This window comes from Colletotrichum costaricense (genome assembly GCF_030867565.1).
Source record: "Colletotrichum costaricense strain IMI 309622 chromosome Unknown Scaffold_5.1, whole genome shotgun sequence".
Taxonomy (NCBI): Eukaryota; Fungi; Ascomycota; class Sordariomycetes; order Glomerellales; family Glomerellaceae; genus Colletotrichum; species Colletotrichum costaricense.
Window position 1 is genome coordinate 2,710,424 of NW_026848234.1, and position 20,602 is coordinate 2,731,025.

The 20,602-nt window shown below is 55.0% G+C and overlaps 10 protein-coding genes across 10 annotated transcripts; 7 read left to right on the plus strand and 3 right to left on the minus strand.

The window, feature by feature from the left end:
- Nucleotides 1-118: 118 nt before the first annotated feature.
- Nucleotides 119-1,848, plus strand: CCOS01_06045 (imidazoleglycerol phosphate synthase; the record flags this gene model as incomplete). The annotated part of the gene is made up of 2 exons (XM_060454217.1): nt 119-241; nt 310-1,848. 2 exons carry the CDS (start codon nt 119-121, stop codon nt 1,846-1,848), a joined length of 1,662 nt encoding a protein of 553 aa, XP_060315989.1.
- Nucleotides 1,849-2,711: 863 nt separating this feature from the next.
- CCOS01_06046 (ornithine decarboxylase antizyme) lies at nt 2,712-3,950 on the minus strand (the record flags this gene model as incomplete). The annotated part of the gene is made up of 3 exons (XM_060454218.1): nt 2,712-2,919; nt 2,992-3,529; nt 3,803-3,950. The coding sequence occupies 3 exons, from the start codon at nt 3,948-3,950 to the stop codon at nt 2,712-2,714; spliced, it is 894 nt and encodes a 297-aa protein (XP_060315990.1).
- A 1,336-nt stretch (nt 3,951-5,286) lies between these two features.
- On the plus strand, nt 5,287-5,487 carry CCOS01_06047 (uncharacterized protein; the record flags this gene model as incomplete). Its single annotated transcript, XM_060454219.1, has 1 exon — nt 5,287-5,487. A coding segment is annotated over one exon (201 nt), but the record flags the coding sequence as incomplete, so codon positions are not given.
- Nucleotides 5,488-7,501: 2,014 nt separating this feature from the next.
- Nucleotides 7,502-7,843, plus strand: CCOS01_06048 (uncharacterized protein; the record flags this gene model as incomplete). The annotated part of the gene is made up of 2 exons (XM_060454220.1): nt 7,502-7,523; nt 7,554-7,843. The coding sequence occupies 2 exons, from the start codon at nt 7,502-7,504 to the stop codon at nt 7,841-7,843; spliced, it is 312 nt and encodes a 103-aa protein (XP_060315992.1).
- A 372-nt stretch (nt 7,844-8,215) lies between these two features.
- CCOS01_06049 (uncharacterized protein) lies at nt 8,216-9,319 on the plus strand (the record flags this gene model as incomplete). Its single annotated transcript, XM_060454221.1, has 1 exon — nt 8,216-9,319. One exon carries the CDS (start codon nt 8,216-8,218, stop codon nt 9,317-9,319), a length of 1,104 nt encoding a protein of 367 aa, XP_060315993.1.
- A 489-nt stretch (nt 9,320-9,808) lies between these two features.
- On the minus strand, nt 9,809-11,453 carry CCOS01_06050 (peptidase family M20/M25/M40; the record flags this gene model as incomplete). The annotated part of the gene is made up of 2 exons (XM_060454222.1): nt 9,809-9,989; nt 10,042-11,453. 2 exons carry the CDS (start codon nt 11,451-11,453, stop codon nt 9,809-9,811), a joined length of 1,593 nt encoding a protein of 530 aa, XP_060315994.1.
- A 1,286-nt stretch (nt 11,454-12,739) lies between these two features.
- Nucleotides 12,740-14,769, plus strand: CCOS01_06051 (MPE1; the record flags this gene model as incomplete). Its single annotated transcript, XM_060454223.1, has 3 exons — nt 12,740-12,911; nt 12,966-13,254; nt 13,305-14,769. The coding sequence occupies 3 exons, from the start codon at nt 12,740-12,742 to the stop codon at nt 14,767-14,769; spliced, it is 1,926 nt and encodes a 641-aa protein (XP_060315995.1).
- Nucleotides 14,770-15,318: 549 nt separating this feature from the next.
- Nucleotides 15,319-16,407, minus strand: CCOS01_06052 (anion-transporting ATPase; the record flags this gene model as incomplete). The annotated part of the gene is made up of 2 exons (XM_060454224.1): nt 15,319-15,960; nt 16,030-16,407. The coding sequence occupies 2 exons, from the start codon at nt 16,405-16,407 to the stop codon at nt 15,319-15,321; spliced, it is 1,020 nt and encodes a 339-aa protein (XP_060315996.1).
- A 398-nt stretch (nt 16,408-16,805) lies between these two features.
- Nucleotides 16,806-17,599, plus strand: CCOS01_06053 (uncharacterized protein; the record flags this gene model as incomplete). The annotated part of the gene is made up of 2 exons (XM_060454225.1): nt 16,806-16,970; nt 17,036-17,599. 2 exons carry the CDS (start codon nt 16,806-16,808, stop codon nt 17,597-17,599), a joined length of 729 nt encoding a protein of 242 aa, XP_060315997.1.
- A 1,299-nt stretch (nt 17,600-18,898) lies between these two features.
- CCOS01_06054 (pH-response regulator) lies at nt 18,899-19,672 on the plus strand (the record flags this gene model as incomplete). The annotated part of the gene is made up of 2 exons (XM_060454226.1): nt 18,899-19,095; nt 19,150-19,672. 2 exons carry the CDS (start codon nt 18,899-18,901, stop codon nt 19,670-19,672), a joined length of 720 nt encoding a protein of 239 aa, XP_060315998.1.
- Nucleotides 19,673-20,602: the final 930 nt, after the last annotated feature.

Here is a 20,602-nt window from a genome sequence, read left to right on the forward strand (position 1 = left end):
GACGATACTTTATAACGTCGCATTCCATTCGTTCCAAATATTTGATCTACTTTCTGTTCTATAGACTTGCAATATACCCAACCCTTGAACGCACACTTTTTCCTCCAGTTTGCCCACAATGCCAAAGGTCCACCTCCTAGACTACGTCGCGGGCAATGTTCGCAGCTTGGTGAACGCCATCGAGAAGGTCGGCTACGAAGTCGAGTGGATCAGAAGGCCGGAAGATGTTCCCTCAGCAGAAGTAAGCATTTGGTCTCGTTGTACCATAGGAAAAGCCTTCAGTTTAGCTAACCTCTCCTCTCCTTCCAGAAACTGATCCTCCCCGGTGTCGGCCACTTCGGCCACTGCCTCTCCCAACTCTCCCAAGCCGGCTTCCTCCCCGCCATCTCCGCCCACATCGCCTCAGGCAAGCCCTTCATGGGCATCTGCGTCGGCATCCAGGCCCTCTTCGAAGGCTCCCTCGAGGACCCCGACGTCCCCGGCCTCGGCGTCGTAAAGGGCCGCCTCGACCGCTTCGACGCCTCCACCAAGTCCGTCCCACAGATCGGCTGGAACAGCGCAAACACGGGCGGCGCGAGCCTCTACGACCTCCGGCCGGATTCCAAATACTACTACGTCCACACCTACAAATACCCCTACGTCCGCGGCGAGCTCGAGGCCCAAGGGTGGACCGTCGCGACGGGAACCTACGGCGACGAGACGTTCGTCGGCGCCCTCGCCAGGGGTAACATCTTCGCGACGCAGTTCCACCCCGAAAAGTCCGGCGCCGCGGGCCTGCGCTGCCTCCGCGCCTTCCTCGACGGCTCCGGCGCCGCGAATCTCGCCGCCGGAGGTGCTACACCATCAGCCGCCGTCGAGACCACCACCGCCGCCCCCTACCAAGACGGCCTCACCCGCCGCGTAATCGCCTGCCTCGACGTCCGCACAAACGACCAGGGCGACCTCGTCGTAACAAAGGGCGACCAATACGACGTCCGCGAAAAGTCCGAAGGCGGCGCGGTCCGCAACCTCGGCAAGCCCGTCGAGATGGCCCGCCGCTACTACGAGCAGGGCGCGGACGAAGTCACCTTCCTCAACATCACCAGCTTCCGCGACTGCCCCCTAGCCGACGTGCCCATGCTCGAGATCCTCCGCCGCACCTCGGAAACCGTCTTCGTGCCGCTCACCATCGGCGGCGGCATCCGCGACACCGTCGACACGGACGGCACCAAGGTCTCGGCCCTCGAGATCGCGACAATGTACTTCAAATCCGGCGCCGACAAGGTCTCCATCGGCTCCGACGCCGTCCTCGCGGCGGAAGAATACTACGGCGCGGGACGCAAGCTCTTCGGCAACACGGCCATTGAGCAAATCTCGAAAGCCTACGGCAACCAAGCCGTCGTCGTCTCCGTCGACCCCAAGCGCGTCTACGTCCCCAACACGGACGCCACGCGCCACAACATCCTCAAGACGTCCTGCCCGGGCCCCAAGGGCGAGGAGTACTGCTGGTACGCCTGCACCATCAAGGGCGGCCGCGAGACGCGCGACATGGACGTCGTGGAGCTCGCCCAGGCCGTCGAGGCCATGGGCACCGGCGAGATCCTGCTCAACTGCATCGACAAGGACGGCACCAACAGCGGTTTCGACCTCGAGCTCATTTCCCAAGTCAAGGCCGCCGTCAAGATCCCCGTCATCGCGTCCAGCGGCGCGGGCGAGCCGGCGCACTTTGAAGAGGTGTTTGCCAAGACGACGACGGATGCCGCGTTGGGGGCGGGTATGTTCCACCGCGGGGAGTATACCGTCAAGCAGGTCAAGGATTTCTTGGCCGACAAGGGGCTCAAGGTGAGGCAGTTTGAGGAAACCATTTGAAGTGTCATGTTGTCTTGAGCTTTGGCGTACCTTGGTTAGAATGAAGGAAAAGAGGGCGAAGAAACGCCGGCCATTGCTTTTCCCTTGTGACTTTGGGACAAGAGGGGAGAGGGGAGGCGAGGGCGGGCGGATCACTGGCCCTTCGAGTGAAAGAGACAAAAAACCAGCTTAGACGTTTTGGAAACCTTTTTGATATTGATGGTCATTTTTATGGAAAAGCCTGGAGTTGAGTTCTGTGGTTGACAATCTTGACGCTCACATTGGCCCGAATAGTAGACGTACAAAGAGAGAAACTTCCTCATATCGCAATTTCATACTGCTGCTATGCTTGTATAGCCGTGTGAAGTTCAAAGGAGAAGAGTGGAAATAACATATCCCAAACACGATGAGTGATTGCTTCAAGTCCCCAAGAAATAGACCTTTTGGCTAGTTCCTGAACACTAGCCTCAAGGGTATATGAAAAAGAAACAGCCCTTCAACTTTTAGCGTACAGATACAGATTCGAGATAGAGAAAGATGCCCAAAACACGAGACTTGAATCCCTTTGCGTTCAATGCTTTTGACGGTTCCTCCTTTTTTCCCAACACAAATTCCGTACCCTACTGTTTTTGTTCCAAGCTCGAGCTGTTTGTGTACCAAAGAGGAAAAGACCAAAGTGCGTACCCCAAGCAAAAGAGAGAACATCTGCTAGCAGAGGAACTAGCCCGCGATGCCGTGTAAACACTGGAAAAGACGAGAGACGAAGACGCCTGAAAAAGCCAAAACTCCCCAACTGCCAAGCTCAAAGAACTGATGAGTGAGAAAGGGGAAACCGCCTTCCAAACAGAACGCGGACGATGAAAGGCTGTCCGGGGTAAGTAATGCTAGATCTCCATGCTCATAAACAGCCACAGGTTGCTCGTCACGTCCACATCTCTCGCCCACTGATCCAGCGTAGTCAACTCGAAGCCGATCCACTGCAGGCTCTTCATCAGCGACTTTGCATCCTCCTCCTCAATGGTCCGGTCGATGCAGACGACCAGGTGTTGGCAGTTGAGCGGTCCATCGACCAGCTCCATCAGCGCCATAAGTCTGGAAGGAATGTTAGCCAAGGGTTCTTCGTGTAACGGGGTCTAAGACAGATAGGGGGTGTGTGTAACATACGCAGGCTTCAGGTCACGTCCAATGACATTCCTGTCAAACAGGGCGAACAGGGACTTTTCAGCCCCGTCGTCCGCCACAAAGGCCCTGAAACTCGCGCCGCCGGCAAAGTCCCAAACCTCCAACCACGCGGTGGCCGGGGCCGGTGCGGTAGGAGCCGTGAAGCCCTCAGCACCGTCCCCGCCGCGTCCCCCGAACGGGACGTGCGGTTGAACGGCCAAGTCCTCGTCTGGCGGCGGAGTGGGCAGCATGTTGTTGGCGTTGCTGCTGCCGTTGTTGTAGTAATAAGCACCTTGATGCAGGCCGGAGCCACGCGAGCCAGTGTCCGTCTCACCGCGGAACACAGCCCTCATGGACTCACAAAAGAACCTTTCACATTCTTCCCTGATCGAAAGTGCTGCCCCCCCTCTGCGGCTAATCCTCTTGCCGGGCACGGTATCGCGCCTCTTGGAGCTGCTGCTACTGGCCTTGGGAAGCAGAGCGAGCTCGTTGGATGCCGTTATGGCCGCGAGGGGGGGACTTGAAGGAGGGGATGGTAGTCCTGAGGAGGGGACCTCAGGAATACCACTCGGCCCCTGTGGATTCCAAGATCTGTCAGTCCATGATCCATGTAGTTTACCAAGTTTCCGGAGATGGGTGATGCAAGTGAGCGGGGATCGTAGGGGATGGGAAGTTTACAAGAGACAACAACCCCGAGTGATCGGCGGCGTATCTACAAGTTTGAGGCTGAAGATGGGCATACATGAGGGAGGCAGGAAGGAGGGAAGAGAGACATGTGCTTCTGCTGCTGTGGAATGGGAAGGATGCGACGTACCTGCGGCGCCGGTAGTGCAGTAGTGGAGACCGCGAAGAGTCGCGGCGGAATCGACGATGTAGCAGCTGGCGAGGACATTGGCCTGACGGACAATGGCCTCACCATAATTACTACTACTGTAATTGTTGACCTGATTCATGGGCGCCATTGCGATTGATTTTCGGGGTTTGGTAGCTAAAGTCTGGTGTTGAGGTAGAATTGGTTTGGGAGGTCGGTTCTCGGGAAATCGGAACCGGTTCGTCGATGAGTTGGTGTTTGAAAAGTGAGGCGAGAGTCAAGTAGCGACGATGGTAGTCTTTTCTTGGAAAGGTGGTGTGGGTTTTGTTGGGTTAGCTGGTGAGGCTGTTGTCGATTTGTGTAGATCGATTGATGTAGTAGCGCGGGGGCGAGGATTTGCGTTGATGTTTTGTCCTTGTTTTTCTTCTTCTTGAACGGCGGTTGTTGCGGGTGAGGCGAGCAGGATATCGGCGGTGAAGCGTTGCGATGGGGAAGGCAAGAAGAGGGGAATTGGGAAGAGACGGCGGCGGCGGGCGGAGTGGTGAATAAAAACCCAGCGGAAAGGCCATATCTCCCTCCTACAGAAAAAAATAATAAAGGGTGGAAACGTCTAGCGTGGCGGAGAAAGCAGCCCAGCCAAGGGGACCATCACTTGGGCTGTCCACTGTGCAGCACGCAGCAACCGCCACCCAGCCGTGCCGTGCCACTTTCCAATGGGCCGCAATGGCAGTCTCCAGGGGTGGCAGCCACCAAAAAAAGCGGCCAAGCTCACCGGCCCAGTGGGAAAACCTACACAGTACCTGAGGTACTGCGCATGCGTATGGATACAGGGGAAGGAACAGTCATAATCAGCCATGGTATCTCCACCTTTCCCCCTTCTTTCCTCGGATCCCATCATCCATCATCCATGTCTCCTCCTCACCATCCAATGCATTTCAATGCCATTGATTCCGTCCACGTCAATTCAGACTTTCAATTGCTTGGATCTTACTCAATCACAATCCTCAGGGACCCTCTACTTTCGTCACTTCACATCGGCACTCCATGATCTGTTTGCTTGTTCGCTACGATCATCATCCACATCAGCTGCCTCTTTGCGCAGCTTCCAGAGGGTTCCAGTTTGTCCATTGTTCTCACTGGCAAGGGGGCGTCCATGGTCCACGGTCCATTGGGGGGCCACTGGTCTAGGCTTACGAAACCGGCTGGAGCCTTTTGCTTTGCAATGCGCCAACCGTCAATGTTGCACTGTATGAGGCGGTATGGGAAGCAAAGCACGTTGTTTCCTGGGCTGCATTGCATTGGCTGATGCTGCTCGGCCATTTGTGGTCCACGATCTATCTTACCTACCCATTGGGTTCTGGTTCATTGACGGACTTGAAGCAGTTGCATCCTTCTGTCTCCAAACTCCAATAACTGTATGTATCCAAGCCTATCTCGACCGTCTATCCGTACAGACCAGTCAGAGATGAATTCTACTGTCACCAGTAGTCTCCCGCCAGCAATCAACCAACTCGGGTGGACGCTCCCAATCCGGGCCCGGCACGGCGCTTGGCACTTTGACTGCTTCTCCTGCGGCCTCTGCCAATCGAACGAGGCCGTGGGCTGCACTTCACATGCACGTGGTCAATCCCCCCCAAACCGAGCCCTTGCTGCCCAGCCACCCTAGCCCGACCCAGAACTTGGGGTAATCATCTCTTGGACGGAAACGGTCAACAGATGAGTTTCTCTCTCTGGCGCTCACAGTATCGCAGTGCTTTATCCGTACTCTTGATGGGCTTCCACAAGGATGATCAACGTTGATATGTGTGGCGTTGGCCCGATAACTGGTTCCCTTTTTGAATCATCAACTTACGAAAGTGAGGTAATATTACGCAAGCAGTTTAAGCACACGGCCGTCGATCGTCGCACATACATACGAATGACAGATAACCGCTGAGAAATGTCGGGGTCCTCCACCATCAGGACAATTAGGGTTTGCGAGAGGCCAGCCTACCGTCACCAAGTTCGAAACTATGGGAGAGCTCACTACGTACACAGTACTGTATTCCAGACGTCCGCCGTGGATAGTCCAAACATTTCATATGGCTATGGCGTAAGATGTCGCAGGTTCGCAACCAGCTCGAGCGGATGGATCCCCTTTCAGCCGGAGCCCCGGCACGGTCGGAGGCCGCGTTTTCTCGGCCGTCGCAATTGTGACGGGCGAGCAGGCCACCGGAGCATAAGGTGTCACGGTGGTTGGTCTATGTTCACACATTGCCTTGGGCAATATTGCAGGATGCCTTGTCAATGCCTGCCAAAAATGCCATGGCAGCGCCGCAACTAGCATGCTTGGACTTCCTGGGGTCCGGGTTTCCGTTCGGGTCACTTGACCGTTTTGCCCCCCACATTCATGATTTGCGAGTCATCCACCGCAGCATTCTCCTTCTCGAAAGGAACGAGTGCGTTATGAATACCTTGACGAATATCGACTTCTCTTGGTGGCTTGGATCATTCGTTCGAAGTTGATCTACTAATTTCGTATTAACGACGATTGAGCGTCTACTTGTCATCGAGACTGCTACGGTCTACCTACCTTGATGCTGGGTGCAGTCAAAGGGCTAAAGATTTCGCATCTAAATCGGCGCCGGTCTCCGGTAGTCAGCAGCTAACAGCCCGACGGACCATCTGACGCTCCCCACTACTTCCTCACCGAAACCGAGCGAAAGTTGCGCGGCGTTTTGGTCCACAGATAACGATCGAAATGCTTCATCAATGATGTTGGATGCTGTTGCAAGATACTTGTGACGGCCTCGATCCCCGCAAACTCCAAAGTTGCCGAACAATAACCTCTGGAACTCGAAACATCAACTTTGGGTTTTCGCTTTTTCTAGAAGCCTCTCCAGCCGTTCAGGTGCTCACCCTCATTCTGGGAGTCTCCAACGACATGAATGAAGGTGGGGACCCCTTCTCTTTCCGTCTGCCGCACAACCGTTGGAGGAAGAGGGGTCACATCTGATGGAGGCCGAATGAGGTGATCATCCACACCCACCCGCTGGTGGGGTCCGAAGTCCAGTGACACACACACCACTTACTGCCGGCGCCAATGGAAACCTCACCACTTGGGAAGACTCCACCCGGCCGCCGTCTCTCGTTCTTATCGACTCACGCTTCCAGTTGCTCAACTTATCGATAATGTTGGGCTGTGATAAGGTATAGGTAGCCAAGTGGGGAAGCTCGAACCTCCTTCGACCGAGGGACTTGAACCGTACCTACTTCGTACACCACCGCATCCGAGCGATCCCTCCAGTGTTGAATACCTGGTACTGTGCCCAAGGTAAGTACTGAATAAAGACCGACGCCCGCTGCTCCGATTTTGGCCGCTTGTTGAGCAGATGTTCCCGGAGAGGCGGGTTGGTAACTACCTTGGCACCTTTGCAATGTCTTACTTTACGATATCAAAGTGAAGGCAAAACATCCGCAACTCCTCTTCAGCCTTCATGTCTAGCTGAATCAAATGTCAGCAAGCCACATTCTTCCATCTCAAGTCCGGGCAGAGAAAACTAAAGCTCCAAACATCTGCGCATACCTACCTTACCAAAATGGAGGTACCTACAAAACCAAAATATGCCCGACGTTTGTGCCCAGACCCTTTTGATATCTTACACTTCTCGTCGTCCACTCACCGCAAAACAGGCGGGATCCACCAGAGACAGTGACAGTGACATGCTGCTTGCCGGAACGGTAGGTGCCATACCTTCCCTTCCCTTCCCTTGCGTTACCTTACCCTCCAACAACCCGAATCATTCACTCGCTCACAAAAAACTGCACGTTACACACCATTTGGACGGTGGCCAGGCCAAAAAAGAAAAGCCCAGCCCGAAAATCCTCTACCCCTCCATCTCACTGTCTCGTGCCATAAGTCAGTCACTCACCTGTTCCCCTCCCTGTCGAACTTGCGCCCCTGCGCCGGGCTCTGATCTACCAAACTACCTACCTTACCTACCCCAAATCGCCTCCGACCCTTCATTCCTGCTTGCCCGCCTTGCCTTATACATGATTCCATGACCTCCCGGGGACCCCGTTCCAGTCGCAAAGGATCCAAACTCGTGAACAAGTCAAGAGAGAGGCGGTAGAAACTCCTGAAACGCTTGCTATCGTCGTCGTTCCTCCCAAAGACAAAGCCATGCTCTCCTCACCCTAAACATCCAGAGAAGACCATCCATCCTCTCCATCGGAACCCTCGCCGGAATACCATGGTAGAACCCTCCACCATCGGCGCCGCCCAAATCTACAACTCCAACGAGCCGTAATCCAGAGCATACAAGCGAAACAAAGAACCTCCGAGGAAACCACATCTTCGGGACCAGGGCTTCCGAGAACGCGGCGCACTACCCACCTTTCTCTTCCCGTCCAAGAAACCCCCCAAGACCCCTCGCGATGGCGCCCAACATCGTCGTCTCCCGTCCCACATTCCCAACGTACCTCCTCCCAAGCTTCAACATCGTCCCCTTCCGCCGCCGCGCCCCGCGCCGGACCTCGTCCGCATCAGAAGCAGCAGCAGAAACGGGGACAGCTTCGACGTCCCCGGACTCAACCCCAGACGCAAGCCAAGTCCCCTCCCTCAGCTCCTCGCCGACTTCCTCGACGACGGACGAGACCGCGACCCCGCCGAACAGCCCACCGCCGCCGACGTACCGAGATGCCACCACCGCCGCCGCAACAACTAGCATACCAGATCTCCTCTCCAAATCCACAAGCATCAGCACCAACAAGAACAACAGAAACAACAAAACAACCTCCCTGGCACGCACCCACCCAGACACCCTCCGCTGCTCAACCTGCTCCTGCGACATCGCCTTCGCCTCCCAAATCGTAAGCAAAGGCTTCACAGGCCGCTACGGCCGCGCCTACCTCATCGCGCCGACCGCCATCCCAAACACCACCACCGATACCACGTCCTCCTCCCCCTCCACTACCCAGAGTGCACGCGGCGGCGCAAACAACAGCAAGAACAAGGGAAGCCTCGCCAACGTCCGCATAGGGAAATGCGAGAACCGCCAGCTCGTGACGGGCTGGCACGTCGTCGCGGACATCACCTGCGTCCTCTGCAGCGCGAAGCTGGGGTGGAAGTACGTCGACGCCAAGGAGCTCAGCCAAAAGTACAAGGTGGGCAAGTTCATCCTCGAGGTCGAGCGCGTGGTGCCGTTCCGCAGCTGGGAGGATGTTGTCGACGTCCGGGACGATGAGTGTTCTGACGACGAGGAAGACGATGCGTTAGAGGATGACGATTCCGTGGCCGGGGAGGCCGGCGGAGTAGGTGGTAGAGACGAGGATGTTGCGGACCGAAACGGCGACGACAGCGGCGGCGGCGACGACAGTGCCGCCCAGAGCGCTCGCAAGGACGCGCCGGACAGTGACGTTGAAGTTGTGTTTGATTCCGAGGACGAGGACGACCTCGAGGATATGTTCTCTGGAAACTGGGACCCAGAGGTTGTGGCAAAGAGACGGAGCCGTCGAGTGGCGACGGCGCGGAAGAAGTAGTGGAGCTTTTGTTGAAAGCTCCCGATACCCCCCCCCCCCCTTTTCCCCTACCACTTACACGCACGAGATATCCCAAGCCATGCAGGCTTTGTCCTCTCACCGGCGTTTTGCTTGGATACCTGGAACACGAAGTATATACCATGATGAACGAACGATCATGACTGTCCATTTACGCACTAATACCCCACATTTAGAAACGACGAATTTGAGCACGGTTTAATATGAATTTGTTTGGGTATTTAATTACGTGACTTGTGATTTGAACCTTGCAGTGAAAATCAGGAGCTTCTTGTCCGTCGATCCCCATCTGGCCAACGGCCCATTGCAGCCCTCTCGGCATGCATGATATGCTGTCAGCAGTCGGCCTGTAAGCCGAACTCAACTCGCCATGGCAACGTGGTAAGGCGACTGCCCCATTGCATGTCATGGCAGATATCGCGGTTCCTAGTTGCCCTCTGGCGTAGTGATCTCACTTAATCCATGGTCGATTTATGCGATGGGCTCCTCGGCGACGTAGTGCAAGTAAGCGCCAAGGAGCTTAATGCCCTCGATGTAGTTGCGCTTGTCCAGCTTCTCGTTGATGGAGTGAGCACCGTCAGTGGAGCTACCCATGGGCAGAAGAAGAACGTTCTTGCCGGTGGCCTGCTCAAAGGTCAAGGTGACGGGGATACTATGTCTATTGTTAACGGACGTCCTTCGGTATCTGGAAATGGGATTCATACCTTCCACCCTCACGGGTGAAGTCAGGCTGCACGCCCCAGACGCGCTCGGTGGCCTTGGCGGCAGCCGAGAAGTTCCAGTGCTTGGGCGACGCAACCCACCACTTGCCGGTGTGCTGAGCCCAAACCTTCATGGTGTTCTTGCTCTTGAGCTTTGCGAATTGCTCGTTGACGTACTTGTAAACGGCCTCGTTGGTCGCCTCCTCCTCCATGTTGGGCACGGTACGGATGGAGAACTTGCCAGTGACCTTGGCCGGGATAACAGTCTTCGCGCCAGGGGCAGAGAAGGCACCCTCAACACCGTGGACAGAGAGGGAGGGGTAGCGCCATCTTCCCATGAGGGTGGACTTCTTGTCTTCGTAGATAGTAGTCTTGCTGCCGAGAGACTCGTGGAGAGTCTCCATAGTGAAGGCAATGCCATCATACAGAGTCTCCTCATCCTTGGTAACGGGGGCGACCTGCTCCATAATGCCAGGAATCTGGATCTTGCCGTCAGTGTCGACCAATGAGCCGAGAACGCGGACCAGGTCAGTCATGGGTTCCTGAGCAGTGCCGCCAAAGACACCGCTGTGCAAATCAGCGCCAGGGCCCTTGATCTCGACAGAGTAGTAGTTGCAGCCACGGAGACCATAGGTCAAGCAGGGCTTCTCAGTTCCGAGCCAGTAGTTGTCAGAAATGCAGACAGCATCGGCGTCAGCGAAGAACTTCTTGGCCTCGGCATTGATGAGATCGTCGAGACCCTCGGAACCGTACTCCTCCATACCCTCGAAGCACATGAGGAGGTTGACGGGGAAGTCGATGCCGGCCTTCTGGTGAGCCTCGATGGCGTTCAACCAGCCGAGAACGGGTCCCTTGTCGTCCGTGGCACCACGGCCGAACATTCTGCCCTTGTCATCGACGGAGAGCTCAAAAGGCTCGGTCGCCCAGCCATCAGTCTTCTCGGCGGGCTGAACATCGTAGTGGCCGTAGACCAGGATAGTTCTCTTGTTCTTGTCGCTTCCATATCTTCCCAGCACGACCGGGGGCAGCTGCAAGCCAGGCTTGTCAGGCTGCTCACCGAGCTCGCGAAGCTCGACTGAGGCACCGAGGGCCTTCAGCTCGGCAGCGAGCCACTCGCCCATCTTGACGACATCGGGACGACGCTCAACATCAGCTGAGATGGAGGGGATCGCAACAGCCTTCCGGAGGCGATCGATGAAGTGGTCGGTGTCGGCATCGACCTGCTTGAAGTAGCCGTCGAGTTGAGGAGCCATCTTGGTCTTTCGAGCTTGGTGTGCTTTTATAGCTGGAGTAAGGTAGTGACGGCGAGATTGTGAGATGGTCTGCCAACACGGTAGAGATTTGGGAGTTGTAGGAACAAACTTTCGAGCAGTCTGAGGGAGGGCAAGGCCTCTAAACAACAAGGTGCGGGGCATGACGCCGGACTGGACCTTCTACATCGGGCGCAAAAGAGCTGACCAGAATTCTGCTGCACCGAGAGTACCTCTACATGCACCTGCCCACAACTGCTCCGGATGGCGGGGTTCTCTCAATGCGCTTCGGCAAGCAGCGGCGTATCAGCAGGAAGGGACCTGGCCATTGCTAATGTATCCGTTCCAGGTGGAGGCGCTAAGACCGAGACCAAAGAACTTTTGCGTGATACAGCACGTGACGTTGTCGGCAACTTCGCGGCCGAGATAGTGGGGTCCCGGTCGGGACCTGGGCGGAGGAGGCAATGGAAGTTTCTTGGGATTACTCAGCTGTGACGGCACCTTCCGGAGAAGAATGGGGACCCTTTCAGAACTCAGGCTGATAAGGTAAGAAAGGCCTAGCACAGAGAAGGGACATAGGCTCCCGGAACAACATTCACCCGGGAAATCCAACGCTCACGTGCCATCTGGCCCAGGCTTGCCTAGAATTGGCAGTGCTGCAGAATCAGGCCGGTCGGTCGCAGTGGCCAGAGAGTGGGTTCCAGCTACCTTTCTCCGTCTGCCTGCAGTCACTGCCGGCTATATCTCTTCTCCTCCCCCTTTGCGTTACTCCTCTTTTTCCTGCCACGAACATCACCATCAACGCCCTCTTACGACCTGCGACCGCGCGTTTCGTTCTGCCGAAACCTACGTACGGGTGCTCCATACGACTGTGCAACGGATTCTATCATCCTACGATAATCGCCCAAACGACTTTTCGGCCCCAGGTGACCAGCGAAGCAAGTGCCCGCTCAGCAACCGACTCTTTCCCTGTACGATTGTTTGCGTCTCGCCACGAGACCGTTGCGACCGCTCACACTTCGACCGAAATACTGAATTGGAGACCAACGCTGGCTAACTGTGGTTTTCTCGACTGATGGTGCGAAAGGTGTCGAGGTGATTTGGATTTGAGGAGGGATTCACACAAAGGGCTGACTTTTCTCCAACTGGTGTCGGCCTCTTTGGCATTGTACTCTTTCTCTACACTCCGCAACCCTTATTTCCTTGTTTTCCAAGTAAATCAGAATTGATTTTCATTACTCTTGAGAGGTGCTAAGCGCAAGAGACATCACACACAAGCAAGAAGAAAAATTACAAGCATCAAGTCTCTCTACTCACGTTGAGGTAGCGTTGCATCTTCGTGGTATCCCGCGAAGTCCTCATCGCCACTCAAATCAAATATTTGATCACGCACTTTACTGCTGCCAACGTCTATAGCGGTCTACATCTGTGACCTATCCAAACGAGGCATCATGGCGTCCTCCGTGTTCTTCAAGTTCAAGTCTCAAAAGGAGCCGACGCGAGTTGAGTTCGATGGCACCGGTATTTCCGTCTTCGAGCTGAAGCGCGACATCATTTTGAAGAGCGGCTTGGGAGATGGTACCGACTTCGACCTTGCTATTTACTCCGAGGATGGCAGTGAGGGTAAGTTCTATCTTGAACAGTTTTCTCACGACTGTCAATCTAACATCTTCTTAGAGTATGATGATGATACGACCATTATCCCCCGATCTACGACCGTAGTTGCTCGTCGCCTTCCAGCCGCCAAGCCTGGTGCAGGCCGAGGCGCCCGATATGTCTCTGGCAAGATGCCCGTTGCTGCGAAGAATTCCTCCCGCAAAGAACAGACCACCAAATCAGCCACAGCCAAGGCCGCATCCAACGCCATCAGCCAGATGAACAATGCCATGACGGAAGAAGAGAAGATGGCAGCCATGTTCCAGGCCCAAACCGAGTCTTGGTCAGCCCAACAGGAGGAAATGTCAAAGTAAGTCCATCCCCAATCGCCCTAACGAATCAACTCTAACAAAGTTGCAGCCAAACCCCTGTGTTCAAGCCAGGTTCTAAGAAGCCAGCAAACGTGCCTGACCATGACCCTCCCAATGGCTACATTTGCTATCGCTGTGGAGAGAAAGGTCACTGGATCCAGTTGTGCCCAACGAACGACGATCCAGAGTTTGACAATCGTCCACGTGTGAAGCGCACGACTGGTATTCCGCGGTCATTTTTGCGCACAGTGGACAAGTCGGTTGCCCTCGCCCAAAGTGGTGACGACGAGACCAAGAGACCATCAGGCATCATGGTCAATGCCGAGGGAGAATTTGTGATCGCTGAGCCTGACAAGGCTTCATGGGAACAGTTCCAGGCCAAAGCCAAGTCTTCAGCGTCTGCTGCCAAGGCAATCGCTATGGGAGACAAAGAATTGCAGGACCAGGGACTTGAGTGTCCTATCGACAAGAAGATGTTCATAGACCCAATGAAGACCCCGTGCTGCCAGAAGACGTATTGCAATGATTGCATAACCAATGCTCTCATCGAATCGGACTTCGTCTGCCCTAATTGCTCTACGGAAGGTGTCTTAATTGACGACCTCAAGGCTGACGAGGAAGCTGCGGAGAAGATGAAGGAGTTCCTCAAGGAGAAGAACGATGCAAAGAGCCCGACAGCAGCCTCGCCGCCGCCAGCCTCGTCGCCCAAGGAAAATGGAGAGACAAAGACAGAATCAGCCAACGGAATCGCCAAATCGCCCACATCGCAAAAGTCCCCTGCGGCCACAGCAGCAGCTCCTGCCTCAGCGCCAACAGGCCCGAAAGCCGATGGCACGCCAAAGTCGACATCAGCAACTCCTGCCACCGCTCCGTCCGGCCCCACCGCTGAGCGCGCGTCGTCCGTGGAGTCCAACTCCAAGAAGCGCCCTGCTGATGAGTTGATGGAGAACCCTAAGATTCCGAAGGCTCCGAAGGCGATGCAGAAGCAACAAGAGCAACAGCAAGCGATGATGAACGGCATGAACGGCATGGGCAACATGCCCATGGACCCGATGATGGGTTTCGGCGGCATGAACATGATGAACGGCTTCATGGGAATGCCAAACATGCCCAATATGCCAAACATGGGCAACATGGGCAACATGGGTAACATGAACATGGGGATGCCAATGATGGGCATGATGAACCCTATGATGGGCATGCCCGGCTTCAACCCCATGAACGGCGGCGGCTTCCCTGGTATGGGCGGCAACAGCAACATGTACGGCAACAACTTCGGCGGTAACATGAACGGCATGAATCATATGAATGGCATGAACGGCGGAATGAATGGTGGCGGGATGAACGGCGGCGGGATGAACGGTGGCGGCATGGGTGGCTATAATCAGCAACAACGCCACAACTTCACACAGCCCAGCAACGACGAGGACGCGTACTTCCGAAGGCCGGTGAACCCTCACCGTCACCAGAACCGGCAGAAGCGTGTCCGCCCCAGCGACTACAGAGAGCTGTGAGCGCCTTTCTCAATCGACGGCTCCTACACTGGCCATCTACGACTTCTTCGATTGTAAATCTAGACGACATGCATTGCATCACGGGGTCATTCATCATTATCATTCTGGAAAAACACGGCATAACACTATCCTCACACAGCCAAGAGGAATTTGGACAAGGCTTTTTTATGGTCTGAAGGGCGTTCGGGAATGGGGTAGGGACGGAATTTTCTAATGTGCCTGGGATGGGAAGGGAATCAATTGGACTTTACTGTCGCTGCCATAGTGCAGAACAATGGGGCAGGGGATAATTGGGATAATGAAGCTACGCCGTAGGTGCTCAGCGTTGAGGGCACTCTGATATCACGCACCAAGGTAGTCAAATCAAGTCTCCTGCACACATCACCAGGGTATCAATCGTTTGTGAATGTATTCTATGTCTCCACTCGTGACTCTTGCGCCTCATGCTACCCATCCAGTCATAACCAAATATTCATAGTCGTGTTTTTGATCCTCTCACCACCAGCAGACCCCTGCCTCCCCAAAACCACCTACAAACTCTACTCATATTCAGGCATCCATTTCGGGCGGTGAGTAAGGCGTGGTCAGCATCTCGCTGAACTTTTCCAGCTTCTCCTTGCCGCGGACTTCCTCAACCAACAACGGCATCTTGACGACGTTGAACTCGTCATACAACTCCTCAATTTGTTCGAGGTACTTCTTCTGCATCCTGCGACGGGCCGTGCACTGGTCGCAGTTGCTGCCCTTCTTGGGGAAGAGGAGCTGGTTGACGACGATGCTGTGGGTGTCGATGCCGTAGTTTGCCAGCTCCTGGATCATGCGCTCCGTCTCGTAGAGAGACAGGAACTCGGGGATGCAGACGCAGACGAAAGTTGTCAGATTCTCGTCCTTGAACTGGGTGTTGACCTCGGAGATTGTCTCGCGCAGCGTCTCGAGCTTCTCCATCATCTCGTTGAGGTTCTGGCCGTTGGGAAGCTGGCCGCCCTGGCCAAGGAAGCCGTTGAGGAGGGGCCCGTACTGCGAGCTGAGCTGGGAGACCTTTGCGAGGGCCTTTTCGAGGACGCTGGGGAAGGAGAGGAAGCGGAGAGTGTGGCCTGTCGGGGCGGTGTCGAAGATGATTGTTTCGTAGGACATTGACTTTACTTGCTTGAGAACTTCGGCGAAGGACATGGCTTCGTCGATACCAGGGATCTGTGTACATAAACCACGTTAGAAAACAAGCTGCTGCAGATGTGCTGGCGCACCAGAGCCGAAGCTTACAGCAAATGCCAGATCCTGCATCATGCCACCGAGGCCACCACTCATGGCATCCACCTCCTCATTCTGGCCCGCAAGCAGGTCCTGCATGCTGCCGTTGGGGTCGATCTCCATGGCGCTCAGGTTGGTGAAGCCCTCAATGAGGCGGGCTTCCTTGCCGAACTTCTGGTTGAAGGCGTCGGACAGGTTGTGCGCCGGGTCGGTGGAGATGAGGAGGACCGACTTGCGCGCCTTGGCGAGCTGAATGGCAAGGGAGCACGACGTGGTTGTCTTTCCTACACCACCCTTTCCTCCGACAAAGATCCAGCGCAGCGACTTTTGGTCGAGGATGGACTGGAGGGTGGGCTCCATCACGTCGTCGGCGTCGATGATGGCGGCCATGGTCGCGGTTAAGAGTTGCGGTTGTTGGACGTAGTGTACTTGACTCGTTTTCTAGAAGCTGCCAAAGGTATGATTCGCGTTCGGCTTATAGGAATTCACGGTGAGCTGTAGATCGTTTTCGTGGGAGTTGCTGAGGATAGGTAGGTGTTTAGACGGGAGGCGTGCGTCTACGTCTTCCAAGCTGTTCTAGAAGTTCCAGTAGCAGAACGTTGCCTCCCCGCCATTTGGCGGGGCACCCCAGCACAAGGTACCGTGCGCAACTGCAGACTGTCGAGTTTCAGCACTGTTAAAGCTCCACCAGAGCTTGACAACTTTGCGGAGCTCCCGTGTCGAAGTGCGTTTCCTGCTCACGACACGACGTAGTAAACGGAGTCGCAATTTACGACACAACCAGCGCCATGTCTAAGAACGGATACTCTGTCTTGCAAGAGCTGTCCAGCAAGGCTTCTGCGCGAACGGTTCAAGTCACCGTTGTGCCGAGGCCAAATAGGTTCTCCGAGAGACGCGCCGTCCTGCACTCGCTGCAAAGATTCGCCAATGTCGAAGTGTTCAAGAAGCTGGAAGTAAGTTTGCGTCTCGCAAGAGTCAATGCCAAGGAAGGCTCTTTCGCTGACACCATTGGCTTCAGAACCACGACTCTTCCTTCATATCCGTTCTCAGCGACAAATCGAAAGTCAAGGAGCTCGTCAAGATAAGCCCGCTCAAGTACCAACTCGCGACGCCTCGATCCAACGGTTCCGTCAAGTCGTTCCTGACCGGCTCGGCCGTCACCGGACCCTTTGCCAACGCAAATCACCAGGAAGGGAGCGAGGACGGCGCTGCAGGAACGGACGATAAAAAGGAATTCACGGTGCACATCTTCCCGGCCCCGAGCTACATACACTCTGCGGCCATCAGAGCCAATCCTCTCCATGGCCCATGGCCGACTTCGCGCCGAGAAACAACCATGTCGTCTCAATTGAGGGCATCCTTACCAAAGGATGTCATGACCGATGGCTTATCGGATTGGGAGAATGGCGGACAGTCGAAATCGTCGACCAGGGGCCAGCTATGGGAAGATATTCTACTTGGCTCGAAATCGGTTGATGTCAAGAAGCGCGCCATCATCGATCGCATCAAGCGCAGAGAGCGAAAAGAAAAGGCACCCGCTATTATGGAAGGCCTGCTACATCTGAAAGAAAGCCAACCCTGATCGCCATTGGGCGCGACAGTACGCGACTACAGCAAAAGCTATGTCTAAGCTCTGGAGACGATGTCCCTCAAGGACCGATCAAACCCGCCTCTCGCATCTTGGCAGCGATTGCGCGTTGACTTTACATCCAATTTTACGGCCATAAGCCAAGCCTAAGAACATCTGACAGCTACAGCCTGATCGGAGTTCCAGCGTTTCGCGCTCAGTGAAGCGTTCCGGAAACGAAAATTCCGATGAAGGCGACGATTGGGCACGAGGCTCATTGGCGAGATGGGATGGCACCCAGTCAAAGTACGGCTCTTGATTGGATCAGACCATCGGACGGAACTGTTCGAGTTTCGCTTGCTTAACCTAAAATTATGCGGGCCAGGGCGATGCATTGAATGGGAGACCCTGAGTACAGGGTCGAAAGAACACCACAAGGACGACCGTTGACATTTCGGTATGTCCCGACATCAGATTGCAAGAATTGCAACAACAGTCGAACGATGACGAAGGTGTCTTTGGTGACCGTCGCTAGCAGTGCAACGCAGTCGGGCTCCCTGACGACGAGCTGCAGATGCTTTTCTTGCCATAGGAACACTTGAGTCGGCAATACGGCAGTAGTCAGCTGAACACAAGGTCGAGACTCTGACGTTGGAGTTGGACTTTTTGTGCCGGGGTCCATTCAAGGCGTGGCGTCATTACAGAGCCACAAAAACAAGGAATAGTGGCAACCTGCAATATCCCAGATCGGCCACGACGCGAGGACCTGACCAATCAGCGGTGCAAACTGGATAGTACGTCACAATAGAGCCAAACCCACGTTCCTTTTCCACCGCCAGCTTGTTCGACAATTAAACAAATCTGGACGCGACTAGACGAGCCGACCAACCGTGGCGCGGGGGATGCTTGCGCAAGCCAGGGTCCATTTTCACCCAATTTTCTCCTACAGAGCCACAGAGCCACAGAGCCACGAGAAATATGAACTTGGGCCCGGGCTGGGCCACGTTGATGACGTCGCACTCGTTGGCTTGCACCGGGACCCTGACTTACACGGCATTCTTGGCCCCGGACGGTGTGCCTAGTGTGGTACTGTCACAGATCACAGCACACATCATGCGAATTCCTGTTTCTTGGGGCCGGCCCAGGGGTCGTGAGACGTTTGTGCTTATATGCGGACGGCCTCTCCCTTTCCTCTCGCGAACATGTTCATCACATCAGTACTCCTATCGCCAATTGTCTCCTACAACTAAGCCCTACACCAAACACCCACACCACACCTCAGCCATCCGGCAGTAGTCCATCTTCATAATCAACATGGCTGTCACCGGCTTCATTCACCACTTTGGTACCTTTTTGCTTCTTGTAGCAACCATTCTTCTGGTCATCACCAGCATCTCTGCTCCAGTGGTGCACAACATCTCACTGTTGACCGTCAAGCTGGGCGACACTTCCGCCGGCAATGAGATCACATTTGGTACCTTTGGATACTGCGTCCGTGGCGGCTCTGACTAGTAAGTAATATCACACAGCATAGACCCAAACTCAATAACTAACTCGTCTCCCAGTGGCTCCGACCAGTGCAGCCGTTCCAGGATCGGTTACTCACCCACCGATATCATCGCCGAGGCCGATGCCACCCAGTACTCCAACCTGTCCTCCAACGTCGCCGAGGGCTTGACCCGGGTCATGGTTCTCCACCCCGTCGCCGCAGGCGTCTCCTTCATCGCCTTCATCCTCTCCGTCGGTGCTGGCATGTTTGGCTCCCTCTTCGCCGCCCTTGTCTCCGGCGTTGCCTTCATCATCACTATCGTCGCCCTCATCTGCGACTGGGTCATGTTCGCCGTCGTCCGCCGCAACGTCAACAGGGATGGCAACGGCAGCTCCGCCCACTACGATGTCGCTCTCTGGACCCTCCTGGCCGCCGCCATCTGCCTGCTCCTCGGCACCGTCATCGTCTTCTTCACCTGCTGCAGCGGCCGTCTTCACAAGCGCCGTCAGCAGCGTTCCAAGGTTGACAACTACTCCCCTCCTGCCACCCACACTACCTACCGCCGTCGCCGCTTCTGGCAGCGCAGCAGCCGCTACTAGACCATTCAAACCGGAGAGTTTAGTTGTGGATATCTAGTTGTCTCTTGTCTTTGAGACTACCCAATGTTTTCTTAGCATGACGCGTTTACGAAGATGGCGCCCATGAATCTAGCGCAGGCGTAAAATGGGAGGTAATCTGGGAGTTTTACCAGGTGATGGATTGGACGAATACGCTCAGATATGATACCACGCCTGCATCGGCAAGCCATGACCTTTTCTTGTATACTGTTTACTATACCTAATGAACTACTTAACCAACATCACCTTCTCCATTGTGCTTGTTTCTCGCCCGTTTTTTCAATCCAGGGGAAAGGTAACCAATAGCAATTATCTTCACGCCTGCAGGACAACTGAATGATGTTACCGTTCACCTACGGGGTCATTACCCAATGTTATGTCGCACTGGTGAGGATTAACCCCGCAAAATGCCATACATCTTACCGGTACTTCGCCGGCCGGAACTACTCGGCCCGCCGATTAGTAGGCGACAGACTACCGTCGGACTCTGACCATGGGTTCCTTTCAACCTCGCCTACCTTACCTAGAACGATGTACCTTACATTACTTGTTGGGTAGCAAGACAGCAGGGACCTTGCCTCAGCTGATAGTCGTGCCGTTGCCATTCCAATCCATACATCTATCGGTACCAATCGCCGTTCTTTTCTCGCGCCCTCTTTCCGAGCGGTTTTGCACCTGATGTTCTCTCTTCCCTCCCACGGCGTTTTTTCCCGCCTACTAAATTGGCTTGCCAAGAAGGCCCCGACTAGAGTAGAGGCGCCTTAAGCTGAGGTATCTAGGCCTGGGTTCGATCTCTCCTGTTGCTTTCTTTAGCCGTTAGACACAGCGGGATCTAGTCACGTGCCAATTTCATTCCTCGTTGTAATAGCATGCCGTGTACGCTACTAGAGTAGGTTGAACAGGTCGATAGCA